General features: G+C 34.3%; 2 protein-coding genes across 2 annotated transcripts; both read left to right on the top strand.

Annotated features, from left to right (window-relative positions):
* The first annotated feature begins 5077 nt into the window (after positions 1 to 5077).
* LOC133788336 (putative RNA polymerase II subunit B1 CTD phosphatase RPAP2 homolog) lies at positions 5078 to 8693 on the top strand. The gene is made up of 6 exons (XM_062225784.1): positions 5078 to 5775; positions 5962 to 6765; positions 6899 to 7092; positions 7187 to 7450; positions 7554 to 7712; positions 8274 to 8693. Exons 1-6 carry the CDS (start codon positions 5184 to 5186, stop codon positions 8376 to 8378), a joined length of 2118 nt encoding a protein of 705 aa, XP_062081768.1. The 5' UTR covers positions 5078 to 5183; the 3' UTR covers positions 8379 to 8693.
* Positions 8694 to 10751: 2058 nt separating this feature from the next.
* On the top strand, positions 10752 to 14885 carry LOC133788337 (shaggy-related protein kinase alpha). Its single transcript, XM_062225785.1, has 13 exons — positions 10752 to 10965; positions 11849 to 12033; positions 12136 to 12228; positions 12411 to 12470; positions 12601 to 12873; positions 13026 to 13100; positions 13245 to 13301; positions 13378 to 13518; positions 13603 to 13653; positions 13814 to 13909; positions 13988 to 14071; positions 14295 to 14397; positions 14515 to 14885. Exons 2-13 carry the CDS (start codon positions 11926 to 11928, stop codon positions 14595 to 14597), a joined length of 1224 nt encoding a protein of 407 aa, XP_062081769.1. The 5' UTR covers positions 10752 to 10965; positions 11849 to 11925; the 3' UTR covers positions 14598 to 14885.
* Positions 14886 to 19219: the final 4334 nt, after the last annotated feature.

Here is a 19219-nt window from a genome sequence, read left to right on the forward strand (position 1 = left end):
TAACTGGTTGTATTATTTGAGTTCTTTGACTTGTTCGTTACCAGCTTACCCTACGGACTAGCCCATACTTACATCTTGGGAACTCGGTAGTATAATTGAGTGGGAGTGTTAATCATAGATATGAACATCTATAGCTTCTGATGAAGAAGTGAAACGATGGTTTCCTTTTAGTTTGGTTCAAGGTGTTAAATGATAGAGATCTCATTTCAGTAATTAAATTAGTTTACTGAAATATCATTTACAAGGAACTAAGTGTTTTAAGGATAAAATACAATGAGGGGTAAAACGGTATTTTAGTCCCATCTCATTGTAGACCGTCTATAGAGGATTGAGTGACAATTATGGTTGTAACAATGGATAATTAATAGCGTATCTATATTTGTGATAGAGCGTTCTATGAATTCAAGAGTGCAATTCCAAGTCTATAGTGGAGTCACGAGAAATTAATAAGTTAGTAAATTTATTTATTAAATTTATGATAACTTATTGGAGCTTGATTTCATAGGCCCATGGTCCCCATTGTACCTTGGATGAAATCATCTAGATAGTCTCAATTAATTGATTTAATCATCAATTAGAATTATCAAAGTTGGCCAGGTCAATTTTGGATAGTTTCACAGAGTTGTGTAATTTTGAGAAGAAAAGAGAAATTATGGCAGATTTATTAATTAAGATAAATTGGTATCTAATAAGTTTAAATCAAGGTTCAAATTATAAATAATTAATTTGATAAAGGATTTAAATAATTATTTAATTAATTAAATCAATAGAAAATAATACAGGCCTTGATTTTAAGTCCAATGGGCTTATAATCAAATGGGAAATTTCACGGGCCTATAGCCCATGATAATTTCAACCTAGGGCTTCAAAATGGCTGTTATTTTATTGATTTTTTAATTAAATTAAATGGCCTAATTGAGTCTATAAAATGAGTGCTTAGAGAGAAGTTATCAGTTAAGATTTCTAAGAAGTTTGTAAGTCACAAGTCAGATTTTCTGATAGTTTTAGATTCTCTCTAAACACAAGTCATTTTCTAAACCTCTTTGTTATTTTCTCTTCTTCTCTCTATATCTATCTCATGTGTTGAGAATTGCCCACACTAGTCTAGGTGGTTCTAAGGATACATTGGAAGATTGTGAAGAAAATAGAAGATCGGTTCAGTTTCTTGATAATACTCTGCGACAGAAAGGATACAAGAGTTAGAGAAAACTGAAGGAAGGACTCTTTAATTCCGCTGCATATACTGTAAGTATTCTATTTTTTGTTTCTCTTTGAATTCAATTTTAGAAACATGTTTTAAGCTATCTTTTATTAATTTGTTTAATATTAGATATACATGAAAATAAATAAAGATCCTGTATAAGCTTTTTCCAACAGAATCATCGAAAGCCAACCAGACCGAGGCAAAGACAGCCACTGGATCCAATTCCTATACTGAACTGGCCAAGAAAAACCCCTCAGCCACCCCTGGACAGCAAGCAGAACTTTTCTGGAGAAAACACAATAAAAAAATAGATGAGTATGATTTTCATCCGCTTGACAACAGACTGGGCAGCTTAAAGAATTAAGAGGCACATTACAGGTCTGCAGCCAATCTCTGGTAAGTAATTTCTGGTTCACAGCAAGCCAAAGAATGAACTGGTGCTTAGGAGCCGAGAGTCTACACCAGACAGCCTTCACATACTGCACCAGATCTCCAGGAAACACAATCGAGTACAGAGTGCCCAGATGAATTTTCCCATTCCTAACAGCAGCATTCAACACAGAACCAGACCAGATATGACTAAATTTAATGATTTTCCTCCAATACCAACTGGTATCCTGCTTTAATCTATACTCCCTAATAGAATCACCTTTTAGATAAACACAATTAACCCATCTAACCCATAGCATATCCTATTTGGAAGAGACTGCCCAAATGTACTTAGCCAACACAATTTTGTTCCAAGAAGAGCTGTCCCTGAAACCCAACCCACCAAAGCACTTAGGTCTGCAGACATGCTCCCAAGAGATCCTATGAATTTTTCTTCTATTATCCTTCTCACCCCAAAGGAACTTTCTACAAAGACTATCAATTGCTCTAACAACTTTTTGAGGCAATATGAAAATATTTATCCAATAGGAACGAATCCCCAACAAAACAGAATTTATTAGTTGAACCCGACCAACATATGATAAGTGACGACTAGCCCACCCTTTCAGACGAGATCTCATTTTTTCAATAAGTATTTCATGGTCACTTGCCCTCCATTTGGTCGTTCTCAAGGGAACTCCCAAATAACTCATGGGAAACTGCCCTTCAGATAGACAAGACTCCTGAAGCAAACTGTCTTTATCCCCAGCAGCAAGCCCACCTATGTAAATTCTGGATTTGTTTTGATTTATAGAGAGCTCTGAAGTGTTTGTAAACATAGTAAAAGCTTGCTGAATTAGCTTGACTGATTTCTGGTTAGCTTTGCAAAACAAGAGAAGATCATCAGTGAAATAAAGATTAACTAGATTTAAAGATTTACATAAGGGATGAAACCTAAACTCTTTCTCCTTAGAAGTTTTTAACAGCAAACGAGTAAGGTAATCCATCACCATAACAAACAATAAAAGCGAGATTGGGTCTCCTTGTTTAAGACCTCTAGCACCTTGAAACCGCCCTTGAATATTGCCATTCAACACTAAGGAGTAAGAAGAACCCCTGAGACAAACCATAATCCATCTAATAAACCTTTTCGGAAAGCAAAAAGCATTAAGAAGGTTTTCCAAAAAATCTCAGTCAATTGAGTCATAAGCTTTGCTTATATCAATCTTCATAAGACAACGAGGAGATATACTTCTCCTATTATAACCTTTAAGCAAGTCTTGGAGAATAAGAACATTATGGGCAAGAAAGTGATTCTTAATAAAAGCCCCTTGATTATGACTTATCAAAGAAGGAAGCACAAGTTTAAGCCTATTGCACAACATTTTGGAAATGAATTTATATAAAGTATTGCAACAAGCAATAGGCCTAAAATCTGAAGCATTAACTGGTTGATCAACTTTCGGAACTAGAGATAATAAAGTACTGTTCAAAGATTGAGGAATGTAAGTTGTCTCAAAAAATTCTAGAACAGCCACAACAATTTCCTTACCGATATCCTTCCACAAAGCTTTAAAGAAGCCTGCCCCATACCCATCCGGACCTAGGCTTTTGAGAGAATGGATGCTAAACATAGCTGCTTTAACCTCCTTGACAGTGAATGGTTTAATCAAACTCAGCTGGTCATCACTGCTCAAAACCGATCCATAACATATAGCTTGAGTATCAATAACCCCTGAAGCTTTACTAGCTGTACCCAGAAATTTTTTGAAATGGTTCAGAAAATGAGCAGTTACTTTATCATACTCATCAACAATCTGCCCTTCATCAGAAATAAAAGAGACAATCCTATTAGCTAACTTTCTTTTCTTTAAACTAGCATGAAAAAATGAGGAGTTGGCATCCCCAAACCGTAACCAATCAGTTTTACTCTTTTGATAAAGATAGCTAGCATATAACTTCTTATGCCTCTTAAACTCAAGATAAGCCACCCGATCTTCATTGCATAACGCTCTATTGGACGGATCAGCAAGACATTTAGAGCGAGCTTGCTGATAATTAAGTTTGCTTCTCTCATAATTACAAGTAACATTCCCCATAATCTTCCAGTTAAAATTCTTCAGGATATGCTTAAGACGGATTAACTTCTAGCTAATTTGCTCTAATCCCCTGCCAGAAAATCTCAGAGATTGCGTCTAGTTATTAAGAACTACTTCTCTAAATTGAGGGTGAGAAGTCCACATGTTGTAAAAACGAAATGGTTGCACCCCCACCCTTATAGCAGGCAGCTGCTTTATCAAAATCAGAGAGTGATCAGAACCAATCTCCCATTGAACCCCAGCCGAAGCTAAAGGATGCTCATCCAACCAAGCCTCATTAACAAACACCCTATCCAACTTAGAAAAAATACGAGCCCCACCTTCTTGATTGTTAGATCAAGTGTAAAACGGACCCATAGTCTTCATTTCTTCAACCAGACCAAGATCTAACCATTGTCTAGCATCCTCCATTTCTTTCACTGTGATTGGACGGCCACCCAGTCTATCATTTGGATTAAAAACAGCGTTGAAATCCCCTAGAACCATCCAAGCTTTGCTAGGCCAAGACAAATGGGCCAAATCCATCCATAAGGACCTCCTCATTTCCAAATTATTAGAGCCGTAAACAAAAGTAATACAAAAAACAGACTTATTATGCAACCTTACTTGACAGTGTAAGAGCTGATCACTTTCCTGTAACACTTCCAGCTGCACCATTTTAGAATTCCAAATCACTAAGATTCGACCTTCCACAATTTTACTACTGTAAAACTCCCAACCATAAAACATAGTGCTCATAACTTCTTTCAGTTTAACTCCCCTGATTTTTGTTTCAACAAGAGCCCCAAGCCCAACTTTATTCAGCCTACACACATCCAAAATGATCTTCTGTTTATTCACCTTATTCAACCCTCTAACATTCCAACTCATTAGTAAACTTAATCAAACTACAAATGATTAAACTGATCTATAGATGCACAAGCTATGTTTTATGGAAGTATCATTTGATTATGTTTACAATAATGCACCATGTATTTTGAAATCGTACATAAACTTAAATTTAATTAATAAAAAATTGCTAATTTAATTAAATTACTCTCAATTATATAAGTTCTAAATTCAAATTAAATTAGTAAATTACATATAACTAATAACAGTTTGATCATATTAATAAAATTACATTTATTATATTGATGAGTTAGTATCTATTTATTTATAATTTTTTTTTGACAAAATTTTATTTATAAATTTATAGATTACTTTAAATAATAAATTATTATTGTGTATTTCATTTTAAAGTTTAAATTTTATATAGATATTATAAAAAAAAAATCAAAAGATTACAACTTACCATATAATTAGTGATTTAAATTATGTTTTTGAACGTTTATTTTCAAATTTCAAATAAAAAGAGGTGTAAACAAATATGTGGCTTGATTGAAAAGAAAAGAAACGGAAATCAATCCGAGTTTGAGAGTTCGTTATAAATTTGGAATAAGCTTCTTTAGAATCTCACTGTCACTGCGCGCACAACCCTATCACACACCAAGTCTTTTGCTCTAATCTCTGCCATGGCGAAGAACCAACCGCCACTCTCTGTCAAGGACGCCGTCTACAGAATCCAACTCTCCCTCCTCCAAGGCGTTTCCAATGAGAACCAGCTTTTCGCGGCTGGCTCTGTCATCTCCCGCTCTGACTACAACGACGTCGTTACCGAGCGCGCTCTTGCTAACCTCTGCGGCAACCCTCTCTGCTCCAAATCCCTCCCCTCCGATCGACCTCGTAAGGGTCGTTACCGTATCTCGCTGAAGGAGCATAAGGTCTACGATCTCCAGGAGACTTATATGTATTGCTCCTCAGATTGTGTGATCAATAGCGGGACCTTTGGTAGGAGTTTGAGCGAAGACAGGTGTTCGGTTTTGGATTCTTCAAAGATTGAAGCGGTTTTGGGGTTGATTGGGGATTCGAGTGAGATAAGTGAAGTGGGTTTAGGGAAAGATTGGAATTTGGGTTTTTCTAAGCTAACGATTAAGGAGAAGACAGAAACCCATGTTGGGGAATTGAATTTGGAGGAGTGGGTTGGTCCCTCTAATGCGATTGAAGGTTATGTACCGCAGAGAGAACGGAATTTCAAGCCAGTGGGTTCGAAAACTTCCAAGAAAGGTATTGAAGTTTAAAAACTTTTCTGATTTTGATAAGAACTTTTCTTCGTTATTTGTTTGCATCATAAACTGTATGTTGCTGGCGAAAGTATGAGGTAACACTTGTAATTTTAAGAGGGTTTTATGGTTTTTGTACTTAGTGTATGCACATCGAAATTCGAAAGTGATTGTGGATTGTATATTACAGGGTCTAAACCTAACAATGCGGTTCTTATCAATGACATGGACTTCGTGAGTACCCTTATAACAGAAGATGAATATACTGTATCCAAAACGCCATTGAGTTCAAAAAACACCGGTTTTGATATTAAACTAAAACAACCAAAAGAAAATTTGGGGAAGAAGGAGATGGAAAATCAGTTTACTTTATTGGACACATCGCATACTCCCATGAGCAATGATTTAGAAAGGAAAACCAAACAATTGGAAGGGGGGAATTGTATAACTGTTTCAAGAGATGAGCTTGGTATTCAGGAGGTGCCTTCAACTTCATCGTCTTCCCAACTTGGTTCGCATTCAAGCTCTGGAAAAGTAGGAGAGGTATCAAAGAGGACAAAGAAATTGACTGAGGCTACTCTTAAATCCTCTCTGAAAGCTTCTCGGAAAAATAAACTTAGTCGCTCTGTTACCTGGGCTGATGAGAAAACTGATAGCTGTGGGAAAATTAATCTTTGTGAGGTTAGAGAAATTGAAGATAAAAAAGAAGCTACTTCTATATTAGGCAAGACAGGCAAAGTGTCTCTTAAACCTTCAGGGTCACTGAAAGCTAGTACCTCCAGTTCTTTGGCGGATGAAAAGTGTGATACCAACGTGAGTAAAGATGCTTGTGAGGTTAGAGAAACGAAAGATATGAATCAAACTTCTGATATGCTTAGTAAGGACATTGGAGATGATGATGTGTTGCGCCTTGCATCAGCGGAGGCTTGTGTAAATGCATTGAATGAGGCATCAGAAGCTGTTTCTGCTGGAGAATTTGAAGTCAGTGATGCAAGTATGTTTTCGTTTGCCTTATTTTTGTTCTTAATAAGAAACATATGATATTGTATGCCTTTGTTTTTGAGGATAGATGATTTAGTTTTATGACTAAGATATTCTATCTACGTGTCTATTGAACTTCTATGCAGTGTCTGAAGCTGGAATTATTATATTGCCCCGTCCAGAGAATGTGAATGAAGGAAAGTCTTTGGAGGACAACGATACATCTGAACCAGAACAAGCTCCTTTGAAATGGCCAAAAAAGCCTGGAAATCAGCATTCTGATGTGTTTAATCCTGAAGATTCTTGGTTTGATGCTCCACCTGAGGGGTTTAGTTTAAATGTAACTTCTTAAAACATTGTCGTATTATGTGGTATATGAATTTATGCTTTGTTGATGTTTCTCCTCTTATTGCCTTTTATTAACTGCCTTTCAGTTATCACATTTTGCACAAATGTGGAATGCACTATTTACATGGACGACGTCATCCACTTTGGCTTATATATATGGGAGGGACGAAAGTCTTCATCAAGAGTATTTATCAGTTAACGGGAGGGAGTATCCTCAAAAGATTGTTTTAGGAGATGGTCGTTCTTCTGAAATCAAGCAAACACTTGCTGGTTCTCTTGCTCGTGCTTTACCAGGACTTGTTGCTGACCTCAGGCTGCCAATACCAGTGTCTAGTTTGGAGCAAGGAATGGTATTGATGCGTAAAACTGTTTTCATTTATTTTTTAAATTGTTTAATTTAATAGATTTAACCAGATGATTGAGTTCCACTGATCTGCTCGGATATTTCAACAGGGGCGTTTATTAGAAACAATGTCTTTTGTTGACGCACTGCCACCATTCAGAATAAAGCAATGGCAAGTAATAGTCCTTCTCTTCATTGAGGCTCTCTCTGTTTGTAGACTTCCTGCACTTATACCACACATGACACATAGAAGGGTGTTGTTCCACAAGGTGAGCCCCCAATAAGGCTTTTCTCCCTTTGTCTTATTATTGTCTTCTGTTTTTACATATGGCGACTTTAGTGTATTCTGCGTTATGCTTTGTCAGAATATGTGATGTTGAATTTTCTTGTAAGCTGGCTTTCTATGTGCAATTCAACACCAAAACAAAAGTAGTTATTAAGTTGGCGAATAGTATTTTCTTGTGGTAGTTCTGCAGTCAGGGAATTTTGATGTTTATTAGTCATTTATGATTATATATTTATTAAATGGAGTACTTTTAACTATCATAACCTAAGAGACTGTGGATCAGCCTATAAAACTACGAGTTTAGAGGTTAGAAGTAAATTGAGATGTCGACCAGAAAAAACATGTAAACACTTTTGTTCTTCAATAAAAATTGCCCAACTTTAGTTAATAAGGGGTTGTTAAGATTGACTTTGCATCTTCAACTTGGCATTCTATTCATCCATTAGCTCCCTTGAAGTTGAATCCCAATTATATCTTGAATATGATATGTTATTAATGAAAATTAATGTTAAGCCAATGATTGTGGTTGGTGCTGAATGAATAGGTGTTGGATGGTGCCCAAATTAGTGCTGAAGAGTACGAGATAATGAAGGATTTGATGCTACCACTTGGCCAAACACCCCATTTGTCAGCTCAGAGTGGTGCTTAGTGAAAGAACTTAGCTCAGCTTCATTGGGCTCTACAACTCCCATAATCAGTTTTGGAAATTCTGGTTGTGGGTCTATGAGATGAACTTAGAAGTAATTATGGAAGATTTTGCTTCTGAAAAAATGAGAGAATTTTTTATACTTATACAAAAGTGTTAATATATCCAGACAGACTAATTGGGTCTGAAACTGAAGGCATTTTACATCTACTTGTATTATGTTCCACAAAACTGCCCGGTGACATCTTTGTATGAAATTTTGGTTGTGAAGATTTTGACTTTGATATGATATGATAGTGTTGCTCAAACCTTAATGAATCATGACTAAGAGCTTAGTTGGGTTTAATCTTTAAAAAAGAAAAAGAAGAACCCTACAAATGTGTGGGACCCCAAGTTAAATAAGCTCTAGCATTTGTTAATATTAATATATGTATTCTTTTTTGTACTAATAAGTAATACTTATCGTGCTAATCATGTAGGAGCCTCATGGTCCAATCATGGCAGTTGTTTGATGAGACCTTCATACCTTCTCTACTAAAAGGATTATTCAATTTCAAACCTTTATTTATTTAAGTGTGGTTGGATTTCATTGCCCTCAATTGATAGACCACCTGCTTTCTTTTTTTGTATTCATAATATTTAATTTATTATTATTTTTCTTCTTGTCTGTATGGTTAAAGACATAAGGATTGGTTTAATATTGTCTGTACTTGTCCTGTATTTGGTTTGGTTTGGTCTCACTTCTTAATGAGCCTGCCGAAGCCTATAACAGCACCATTGACTATATCAGCCTATGACTTTAGTAGGATAGGACCATCAGTCACATGCATTATTCATGAGGGGTAGAATCGTAATTCCACTGCTCTTAATTGGTCATTAAGCTGCTACCAAATGGCACTCTTATACAAATATACCAACTCGTTAGTCATTTTTTTAGGCTTCGATGAAATGCAACTGATGGATATTAGCTTGTTCAATATTAGATGGTTGATATAAAATTATTTTTAGAACAATAAAATAAATTATTCTAACAAAGTAAGATTTCAATTTATGGTAATTCAATTTTTAAATATTTTAAATTTTATTTATTTATTTTTGAATATTTTGTATAATAAATGATTAAATATATAAAATAGTTAAAAAAAATTCTATAACTAAAATTTGAAATTGAGTTTTACAAGTTTTAGATTTTAGCTTTACATTCTGCATAATTTTTTTTAATAAATTGTTTTCTGTTTACCAAATAATTTGACTACAAAATTTTTCAAATTTTTTTTTCTAAAAGTTGTCTCAAATTGGTCCATATTATATAAGTTTAATTTTTTTCCTTCTAAAGTTTGAATTGAATAAACTTTGAGCTCACAAAATATAAAATATTACATCTCATATTTGACATCACACACAAAAAAGTAATAATAATAAAAAAAATGCATGTTTTGTAGAGGCATGATTTTTTCTAATAGAACTAATTAATTAAAAAGATATTATGATATAAAATTTTGATCTAATATTTAAGAACGAACATGTTTAGTTTCTCAAAAATTAATACCTAAAAACATATCTAAAATTTTGTGTCTTATTTAATTATTTATTAGAATGAGTAAAAAGGAGGTGGCCACAGGTAGAGAAGTGTCAAAATCAACTTATTTGATAATTATTCTATATTATATTATTATTTTGAAAATCACCTTTTTAAAACTCCCAAAAAAAATAATAATAGTAAAGTAAGATTGAAGTTTGAACGGTCAAAAAAGAGGCACACAACACAACCTTTACTTGTTCCAAATATAAATAAATAAAAAATAAAATATAATATAAGGATTATAGTTTTTTGACCTATTATTTTGATTATTTTGTGTGATTATCTGTTTAGATTTTGTGTTTTAACAAATTATTTTTTAGATTTTATATTTTGTAAAATAGTTAAAATAGAACCCTAAACTCGATTTTGGTCAATATTTTCTCAACTAAAATCACAAATAATTTACTAAACTAATAATTCAAAACAAAAATAAAATCATTCTGCTTAAAAACTGTGTTGTTATATTCAATTTTTTCTTCATCAAAATTGAGTTTAAGGTTCTATTTTAATCATTTTATAAAATATAAAGTCCAAAAAATAATTTGTTGAAACACAAAATCAAACAGATAATGAGACAAAACACAAAATCAAAAAATTATAAACCCTAAGATATATTATTATTACTTCTTCTCAATTTGTTTGCCTTCAAAACACTCATTTAATTATTGATTAAATGAAATTAAACATTAATAAAAGAAAAGGCTAATAATATAGGGCTTTTTCTTTGACTGTCACCAGCGCATCAAAACACAACCACATACACAAAAACAAAACAGCCAAAATAAACTCAAACACAAAACAACACATCACTCTCTCTCCCTCTCTCCCTCTCTCTCTCTCTCCTCACAGACCAAAATAATCCCAATTGTGGAAACAAGGGAAAAAAGAAAAGAAAAGAAAAGAAAGGAAGGGGTTTTCTCTCTCTCTCTATAATCAATGGATCTAGGCTTTTGATGCTCTTCTTCTATGCTGTACTCCTCCATGATCCCTGTCTCTCTGCTTATTTCGGTATATTTTTCTTCCTCTAATTAGATAATTACTTTTGTTGCTTTTAAATAAAAAATAAAATTTTAAAATAATCTCCTCTATGTATATGATGTATATGTGGGTTTTTTTTTCGTTTTTGTTTTGGTTATATGGATCAGCTTCCTCTGGCATGTTAGTATCTGGTTTTTTTGTTTTACTTTTTTTTTATGAGAATTATTATTATTATTATAGATTTTTTTTTGAAAGGGATGAACTTTCGAACAAGAACCTACTTTTATATGTTTTAGCCTACCGGTTAATGGATTTTTTAGTTGGATTCGTTTTGTTCTGATCTCTGTTTTATGTGTGAGTATTTATAATTTGTTATGGTTTTGGTGATTTGTTAGTGTGCATTTATAGAATCTAAAATAGTTTACTTTACTGCATATTATTTTCAGTTTATATTGTGTCAGTATTTTAGGTGGGACTATTTATGAATTTTCTGTATGTTGTCATAAACTATGGGAATTGCTTGATGGTTTTTTGTTTTCCTTAATTTTAAATATATATTGATCCATCACATCTATCCTTCCTTTTTTTTTTCTCTCACTTCTAGTTTGTGTCCAGAAAGTGAAAATATTATTTTTATTAGTAGACGATATGTTTTGTTTCAACTGTTTTGCTCCTCTAAGAATAGGCATGTTGCTGGCATAAACAAATGTGGGTGAGGGTAGCTTATCTTGATCTCGTGATGGCTTTAATTGATTACAGTTCTCTATTTATTAATTGTAATGTATTTTTTTGTTGTAGATCTTATGCGTTTTATATTTTAGTTTGAGCTAGTGAGAGAGTTAAAGTAAATGTTACTTGTATAATATAAGTTGCTGCTGAACAAATGGATTTACAAGTGCCTTGATTTGAACAGGTAAATGATTAGTTATATCAAGGTGAAAATATAACAAGACAAGAAGAGCAACTTGAATTTTTTTTTTTTTTTGAAAAATGGCTTCAGTGGGGGTGGCACCTACTGGGTTAAGAGAACCTATCGGTCATGCTGGTGTTGATAAGTTACCTGAGGAGATGAATGACATGAAGATCAGAGATGACAAAGTATGCTATCTAATTATTTAGTTTTTCTTTGTTTATGCTCGTGTTTTTCAGTTACAATGTTTGCGCCAGGTGCTTACTTTCCTTTCTGCTCATCTGTTGCAGGAGATGGAAGCCACTGTTGTTGATGGTAACGGGACTGAGACAGGACATATAATTGTGACCACTATTGGTGGTAGAAACGGTCAGCCAAAGCGGGTACGGCACTACAGCTAGATGATTATGCCTATTTAAATTGAGCTGATTTTTCTTTTCTTTTCGTATTCTTTCTGTATTTGATTCTGGCTGTTGTGAATGTGAACCTTCTGAATCTTTCATTCCAAAATTACCATATTTGGCAATTTTCCTTGACGGTGGTATGTATCTTTTTATGATTTCAGACAATAAGTTACATGGCTGAGCGTGTTGTTGGGCATGGATCATTTGGAGTTGTGTTCCAAGTAAGGCTACGTACCATTTGAATTATTTGCAGCTGTGGGCTCTTTTATTTTTATATGTATTTCTATTTTTTCCTCTAGAAGCAGATGCACTTTTCCAATTGTATGCTCATTTTTTTTTTGGTGTATGCAGGCAAAGTGCTTAGAGACTGGTGAAACTGTGGCTATCAAGAAGGTTCTTCAAGACAAGAGATACAAGAATCGTGAACTGCAAACAATGCGCCTTCTTGACCACCCTAATGTTGTTGCTTTGAAACATTGTTTCTTTTCAACAACTGAAAAGGATGAGCTTTATCTTAATTTGGTGCTTGAGTATGTTCCTGAAACTGTTCATCGTGTGATTAAACACTACAACAAGTTGAATCAAAGGATGCCTCTGATATATGTAAAACTCTACACATACCAGGTACGTTCTAAAAAGATTTACAGCGTCTTTCAATTCTATTCGTAATTGTTCATGTAATGATATATACATGTTTTTCTGTTGAAAGTACATGCTGATATTGCATGGCATCTCATTTTTCTCTTGTTTATATTGTATTACTTGTGGTTTGGCAGATATTTAGAGCATTGTCTTACATTCATCGATGTATTGGAGTTTGTCATCGAGACATTAAGCCTCAAAATCTTTTGGTATGTTATATTTCTTTCACATTCAAGTTAGCTATGTTGAAACAGCACATGGGTTTGCTATTGGTGAACATGAATTGTTCAGAATAATAGTCAAGTTCTTTTTGGAAAGTATTTTAAAGTTAAACCTTTCTGTGTTTTCATCAGGTTAATCCGCATACCCACCAAGTTAAATTATGTGACTTTGGAAGTGCAAAAGTTTTGGTAAGCTTTGTGTTTATTTCTGTTTGTTCATATGAAGCTCCATTTATTTATCTAACATGTTTATTAATGTTCATAGGTAAAGGGAGAGCCAAATATATCATACATCTGCTCTAGATATTACAGAGCGCCTGAGCTTATATTTGGGGCAACTGAGTACACTTCTGCAATTGACATTTGGTCTGCTGGTTGTGTTCTTGCGGAACTACTGCTTGGACAGGTAAATAGTTTTTGTGAATTGCAGTTTCTGCATAGCCTATGAATTGTATCTAGCTCACGGTGTTTTTTTTTCTTATTCTACCAGCCTCTGTTTCCTGGAGAGAGCGGAGTTGACCAGCTTGTTGAAATCATCAAGGTACCTTTTTATCTGTAGCTTTGTTGTGAAACCATAGCAAAATTGTTATTAGCAGCAGTGCTATTGTGATGATAAGTTTTTACAAGAATCTATATTTGATGACCTGCTACAAGGGATGAATGATTTGCTGAACAAAACACTTTTCACATCTTTTGTGTAGGTTTTGGGCACTCCCACAAGAGAGGAGATAAAATGCATGAACCCTAACTACACAGAGTTCAAATTCCCCCAAATTAAAGCTCACCCATGGCACAAGGTATATAGATTAGGAAAATACGTGTATGGTTGATCAATCAGGATTACAGACATTTATAAAAAGTTATTTCTCTTTCAGATATTCCACAAGCGTATGCCCCCAGAAGCTGTTGATCTGGTTTCAAGACTACTACAATACTCTCCAAATCTTCGATGCTCAGCTGTGAGTACTTGCAGTTTTAATGCTTAATATATTATTGTGACCATTTTTTTGTCAAAGTTTATTTTGCTTCATAACGATTATTCTCATCCCATATTATATTTGTAAACTGTTGTTGGGTTTGTCCTGGGAATGAAATCCTTGTGGTTGTGCATGATTTCATTTCCCTCAATCCAACTGCATTTTGCTTGGTCCAGTTCTGATTTAGTTTCCTCCTCCAATGCAGCTGGATGCCTTAACCCATCCTTTCTTTGATGAGCTTCGCGACCCAAACTCACGCCTGCCAAATGGACGTTTCCTTCCACCATTGTTCAACTTTAAAGCTCACGGTATGTTTTTTATCTTCTGGACAATATATGTTTTGGGATTCTTGTAATTTTATTTGATTGGATCCACTTTGAGCCAAGTTTTTGACCCTCTAATGTCGTGGCTGGTATTTATTTCAGAATTGAAGGGAGTTACAGTGGAGATTTTGGTGAAGTTGATCCCAGAGCACGCAAGAAAGCAGACTTCCTTTCTTGGGTTGTGATTAATGTGGAGTGTAACAGAATGACTGTTGGGCCCTAATGAATGCTATGCCTGTCGTTGTCTACTATTTGTTCTCTGTTTATTTAATGTGCCTTGATGTATCATCACCTTGTTTTATAAAAAAAAGCAGATCTAGATGTATTCTACTTATCTTGTCCAAACCTCTATATGGGTATTATGATTACCCTGTTCTTGTATCTGAAGAGATGTAACGATACACAGAAGATGAACATGAGCATTTATCTAAGCCAAAATATCACCTGTAGTCCTCGATTTTTGTTTGTCATAACCCTTAGGTCCCAATATTTTTATATAGAAGAGTGATAGGGAGACTCTCTTTTGCTCTTTTGCACTCTTTTAATGTAATGACATGTGTCATGTGTAGCTATGTTATTTTAAGAAAATAATTAGTCATATTATTTTAACTTTATTACAATTATGCTATTATAATTAAATCACTCGTCATTTTTTATATAGGGGCAATGAAAATTAGAAGAAAAAATCATGTTTTTTCTAAAATACTTTTTATATTTTTATTGGTAGCATAAAAGTTTTCAATATTCTGTTCCATAATAGCTAGGTATGTTTGCAACTTTTCATATTAAATGCTGACCAGGGGCTAATGTGAGAAGGGTGATTTGGGCAAAGAAAATGGTTCTCCCAGACTGCTCTTTTTTAAAGTTGCCTGAACTAGAAGAGATTTTCTTATTCCTTTTTTTTTATCTTCCATTAATGTTTTTTGCCTTGTATGCTACTCAAAGTTTTATTTTTAACCTCCTTCCGCAACTTTTGATTTACTCTATGTAGATGCAGTTCTCTTTGTAATTGCCTTTTTTTTTTAAAAGGAATAATTAGTTGCAAACAGAGTATGGAGAAAGATAAAAAAAAAAGACCTCTAAATCTAATGATAGTATAAGGAACTTAGTTATTTAACATAAAATTTAAGGATTTAAATGCTATGGGAAATGTTGTGACAAGCAAAGATTGGAGCTATGATAACCTGGTTTTTTTTTTAACGAATCAGTGGTGGGTTTTACTCTAATTTTAATAGTGATAATAATTTGTCCAACCGTTTTGATGGTTTTAAATTTGGTGAAAAGTTCTAAACATGGCATCTCATAATGCTCATAACTTACAATTTCCTTCTTTTCCAATGTTGATCATGCTTATTGAGGATCTATATTCCAATAAACACAAGATCATGTTTGGCAAAGCATTTGCTTATAGCTAAAATCATAAGATAAGTATAAGTTTTGCCTTATTTTTTTATGTTTGGGTAACTATTATAGAAAAATCTTTTTTATTTTTTAATGAAAAGTTCTTTTTTAGTGTTTGAATATTAATTAAAAAAAGATCATGAGTAAATTAGGAATAATACAATTATTTTAATTTAAAATATAACTTCTCAAAAAAGTCTTTTAAAAAAAATTAGAAGCTTCTCCAAAAAGACATTTTAAATTAAAAAAAATACCAAAAGACTCTCAAAAGTGTTTTTAATCATATAAGCTAAAAGCAGCTTAAAATAAACTTAATCAAACAGGATCACCATAAGTACAGATAGTATTTAGATTGCGAGAAGTTGAGTGGATTTATTTAAGAATGAAATTTGGCAACAAACAATGATTCTACAAAGGTGGTTGGTAGTGAAGTATTTTTGAAACAAATCTTAAATGGAAGATTGGCCATTGCTCTCAGATCAATCCCCTTTCACACACCTCTTCCAATAATTCTAGACAATTTTTTTTAACTATCTTCTATTAGTTTTTTTTAAAGAAATATGCTCAATTATTACCCTATATTTTATTAAAATACAAATTTAGTATCTCTAATACAAAAAATACTAAGTACCTTGTATTTTTAAAATTGGTATAAAATGGTACCTTATACTCTATATTAGTTAATATATTTTTTTAGGATTTATATTTTTTTGGACCATGTGTTTTGACTCATTACTTGTTTGGACTCTGTGTTTTGATAAATTACTTTTTGGACCCTATGTTTTGTAAAATAGTTAAAATAGAATCTTAAACTCAATTTTGATGAAAAAAATTTGAATATAACAACACAGTTTTTAAGCAGAATAATTTTATTTTTGTTCTGAATTGTTAGTTTGGTAAATTATTTGTGATTTTAGTTGAGAAAACATTGACCAAAATCGGGTTTAGGGTTCTATTTTAACCATTTTACAAAACATAGGGTCCAAAAAGTAATTTGTCAAAACACAGGGTCCAAAAATATATAAATCCTATTTTTTATAATACTCTAAATGCCCTTAATTATAAATATTTCAATAATAAAAAATGTATTTAAATAAAAATATATTTTAATATTACAAAAATAATTAAGAATGTATTTTATTAATGGAAAATTAAAAAAAAAAAAATTGCTCTTCCTCTCTGTCTCTTCCCCTTTCTCCCATCTCTCTCAACAACCCGACTTCTTCTTCTTTCCTCCACCAATAGATATAGAAGGATAGGTTTAGGTGGTGGGTTGGGATGTGTTAGGTTTGATTTCTTTAGGAAATAATGGACATGAATAGCATTGAACGACGAATGTGTATCAAGTATCATCCTCAGATGGATCCTAACGATGATGAACACCAACAGAAATTTAAAACAAAACAATTAAAGAAATAATAGATTATTTGATATATTTCAATCAACAGACTTGGAGTTGTAAACGATTATTGTTATAATGTTTTTTTTTTTGTTTCTCTTAAGTGCTACCTACATCACACATGTATATAGGCAGAATAATAAACAGTACAAGCTTGGTTTGTTGATGAATAATAAACATGTATATAAAATGAAGATTAATTTACGGCGAAAATACTTAAGTTATTTAAAATTAGCAGTTTAATACCTATGTATTTTTTTTTACGGTATAAATATATTCCGTTACACTTTCTTGACATCCGTAAATACCTTATGTTAAATTTTCTTTTAAGTGCCAAATAGTACCTACGTGGCGACACGTGATTGGTCCAAATCAATTTTTTTTAAATCACTTAGATATTAAAAAATAAATAAAAGTTTTTAAAAAAAATATTAAAAATTCATTTTAATAATTAAAAAATTAATTAACACTTATTTAAAATCTAATAAAAAATTAAAATATCGTTGTTTGTATTTTCAGCACCCGACACGTGGCGATTAAGAGTGATTAGTGACAAGTCATGAGGTTCTCAGAGTGTGAACCCCTCCAAGAAGCCCAACTCGGACAAGTCATGGATGTCTCCAAGTGAGGACACACCCGAGGTCTGTCCCCGAGGTGAGGATGTCTCCAGGTGAGGCCACGTCTCGAGGTTTGTCCTTGAGGTGAGGATGTCTCCAAGTGAGGTCACGTCCCTAGCCAGCCGACAAGTATTGGATGTCTCCAAATGAGGCCACGCCCCGAGGTCTATCCTCAAGGCGAGGATGTCCCCAGGTGAGGCCACGTCCCGATGATCTTTCTTCATTCGCTCATCTCCCAGGTCTAGGATTCTGGTCCTCGGACCTGGGGTAGCAGCTAGGTGTCAGTCACTGCAGGTGTGGGCCACCAGAAGATCGTCGGACAACTTTTGGTGGGCCTCGATTAGTGGTGTCAAGTTCGTACACTCGACAATCGACATTTCCCACAAGGTCGCCTGACACGGACAAATGTGCGCCGCACCCTGACAGTCAAAGATATGTTCCCCATAAAGTTGGTGCGTGACTTTCTGCAATGGACCCCGTGCAATTCACCTGGGCTGTAGTCTCTTTTTAGTGCAGTCCTTTTTGTATTAATTCAATATTAACACCCCATAATGGGTGAATTTTGTATTAATGATAGATGATTAACATTAATGACCCCAACCTCTATAAATAGGGATTGAGTATCTCCTTGTAGAGGGTTTAGATTTTTAGAGAGAAAACTCTGTAACTCAGTGCACTATATAAGCTGCCTGAGAACCACCATTGAAGTTTTCCCTTACAAGCTTTAAGCTCAGTAAATAATAGAGACTCATGGACTAGGGTTCTTTTATAGCCTGAACCACGTAAAATCCTGGTGTTCTTTCCCAGTATTTCCTTTAACCTTTCGAATTAAGTTGATAGCGAAAAAGACAGTCAACATTTTTGGTGCTTTCATTGAGAGCTTAAAGGAAGCTTGAAGAACATAGTCATGGTGACCACTTGAAGAAATGCACCAAACGATGTAGCACCTCACGCCGCAGTTGAGGGAGGAGAAACCAGTCATCTGCCACCGCAAAGCCTCCCTGAGATGGTGGAAGACTATGGTGAAAACGCTGAATACGACAGCATGGACGACGGAGGCGATGATGAGTATTATGAAGAGGAATATCCTTAGCCCATGGACGCGGAGGAGACACCAAAAGTGGTGGCGCTCCGCGACTAGGTGGCCACTCAACAACAGAAGATCGACACCCAAGAGGGTAATGTCGTTGCCCTGCAGGAGATGGTTAATGCCATGAAAGCTGCTCTAGCGGGCCAAGAGTTACGAGTGGACCCCATGGCGAAGTACCATCTGGGCAGCCAACCGGTGTACCACCTGGGCACACTGCTGGAATGCCACTTGTCGACCCAACCGGTGTGCCTCCCGAGCACCTAACTGAGGTGGCGCGAGATCCGCCAGCTGGCGTGCCCC

This window comes from Humulus lupulus, chromosome 7, assembly GCF_963169125.1.
Source record: "Humulus lupulus chromosome 7, drHumLupu1.1, whole genome shotgun sequence".
Classification (NCBI taxonomy): domain Eukaryota; kingdom Viridiplantae; phylum Streptophyta; class Magnoliopsida; order Rosales; family Cannabaceae; genus Humulus; species Humulus lupulus.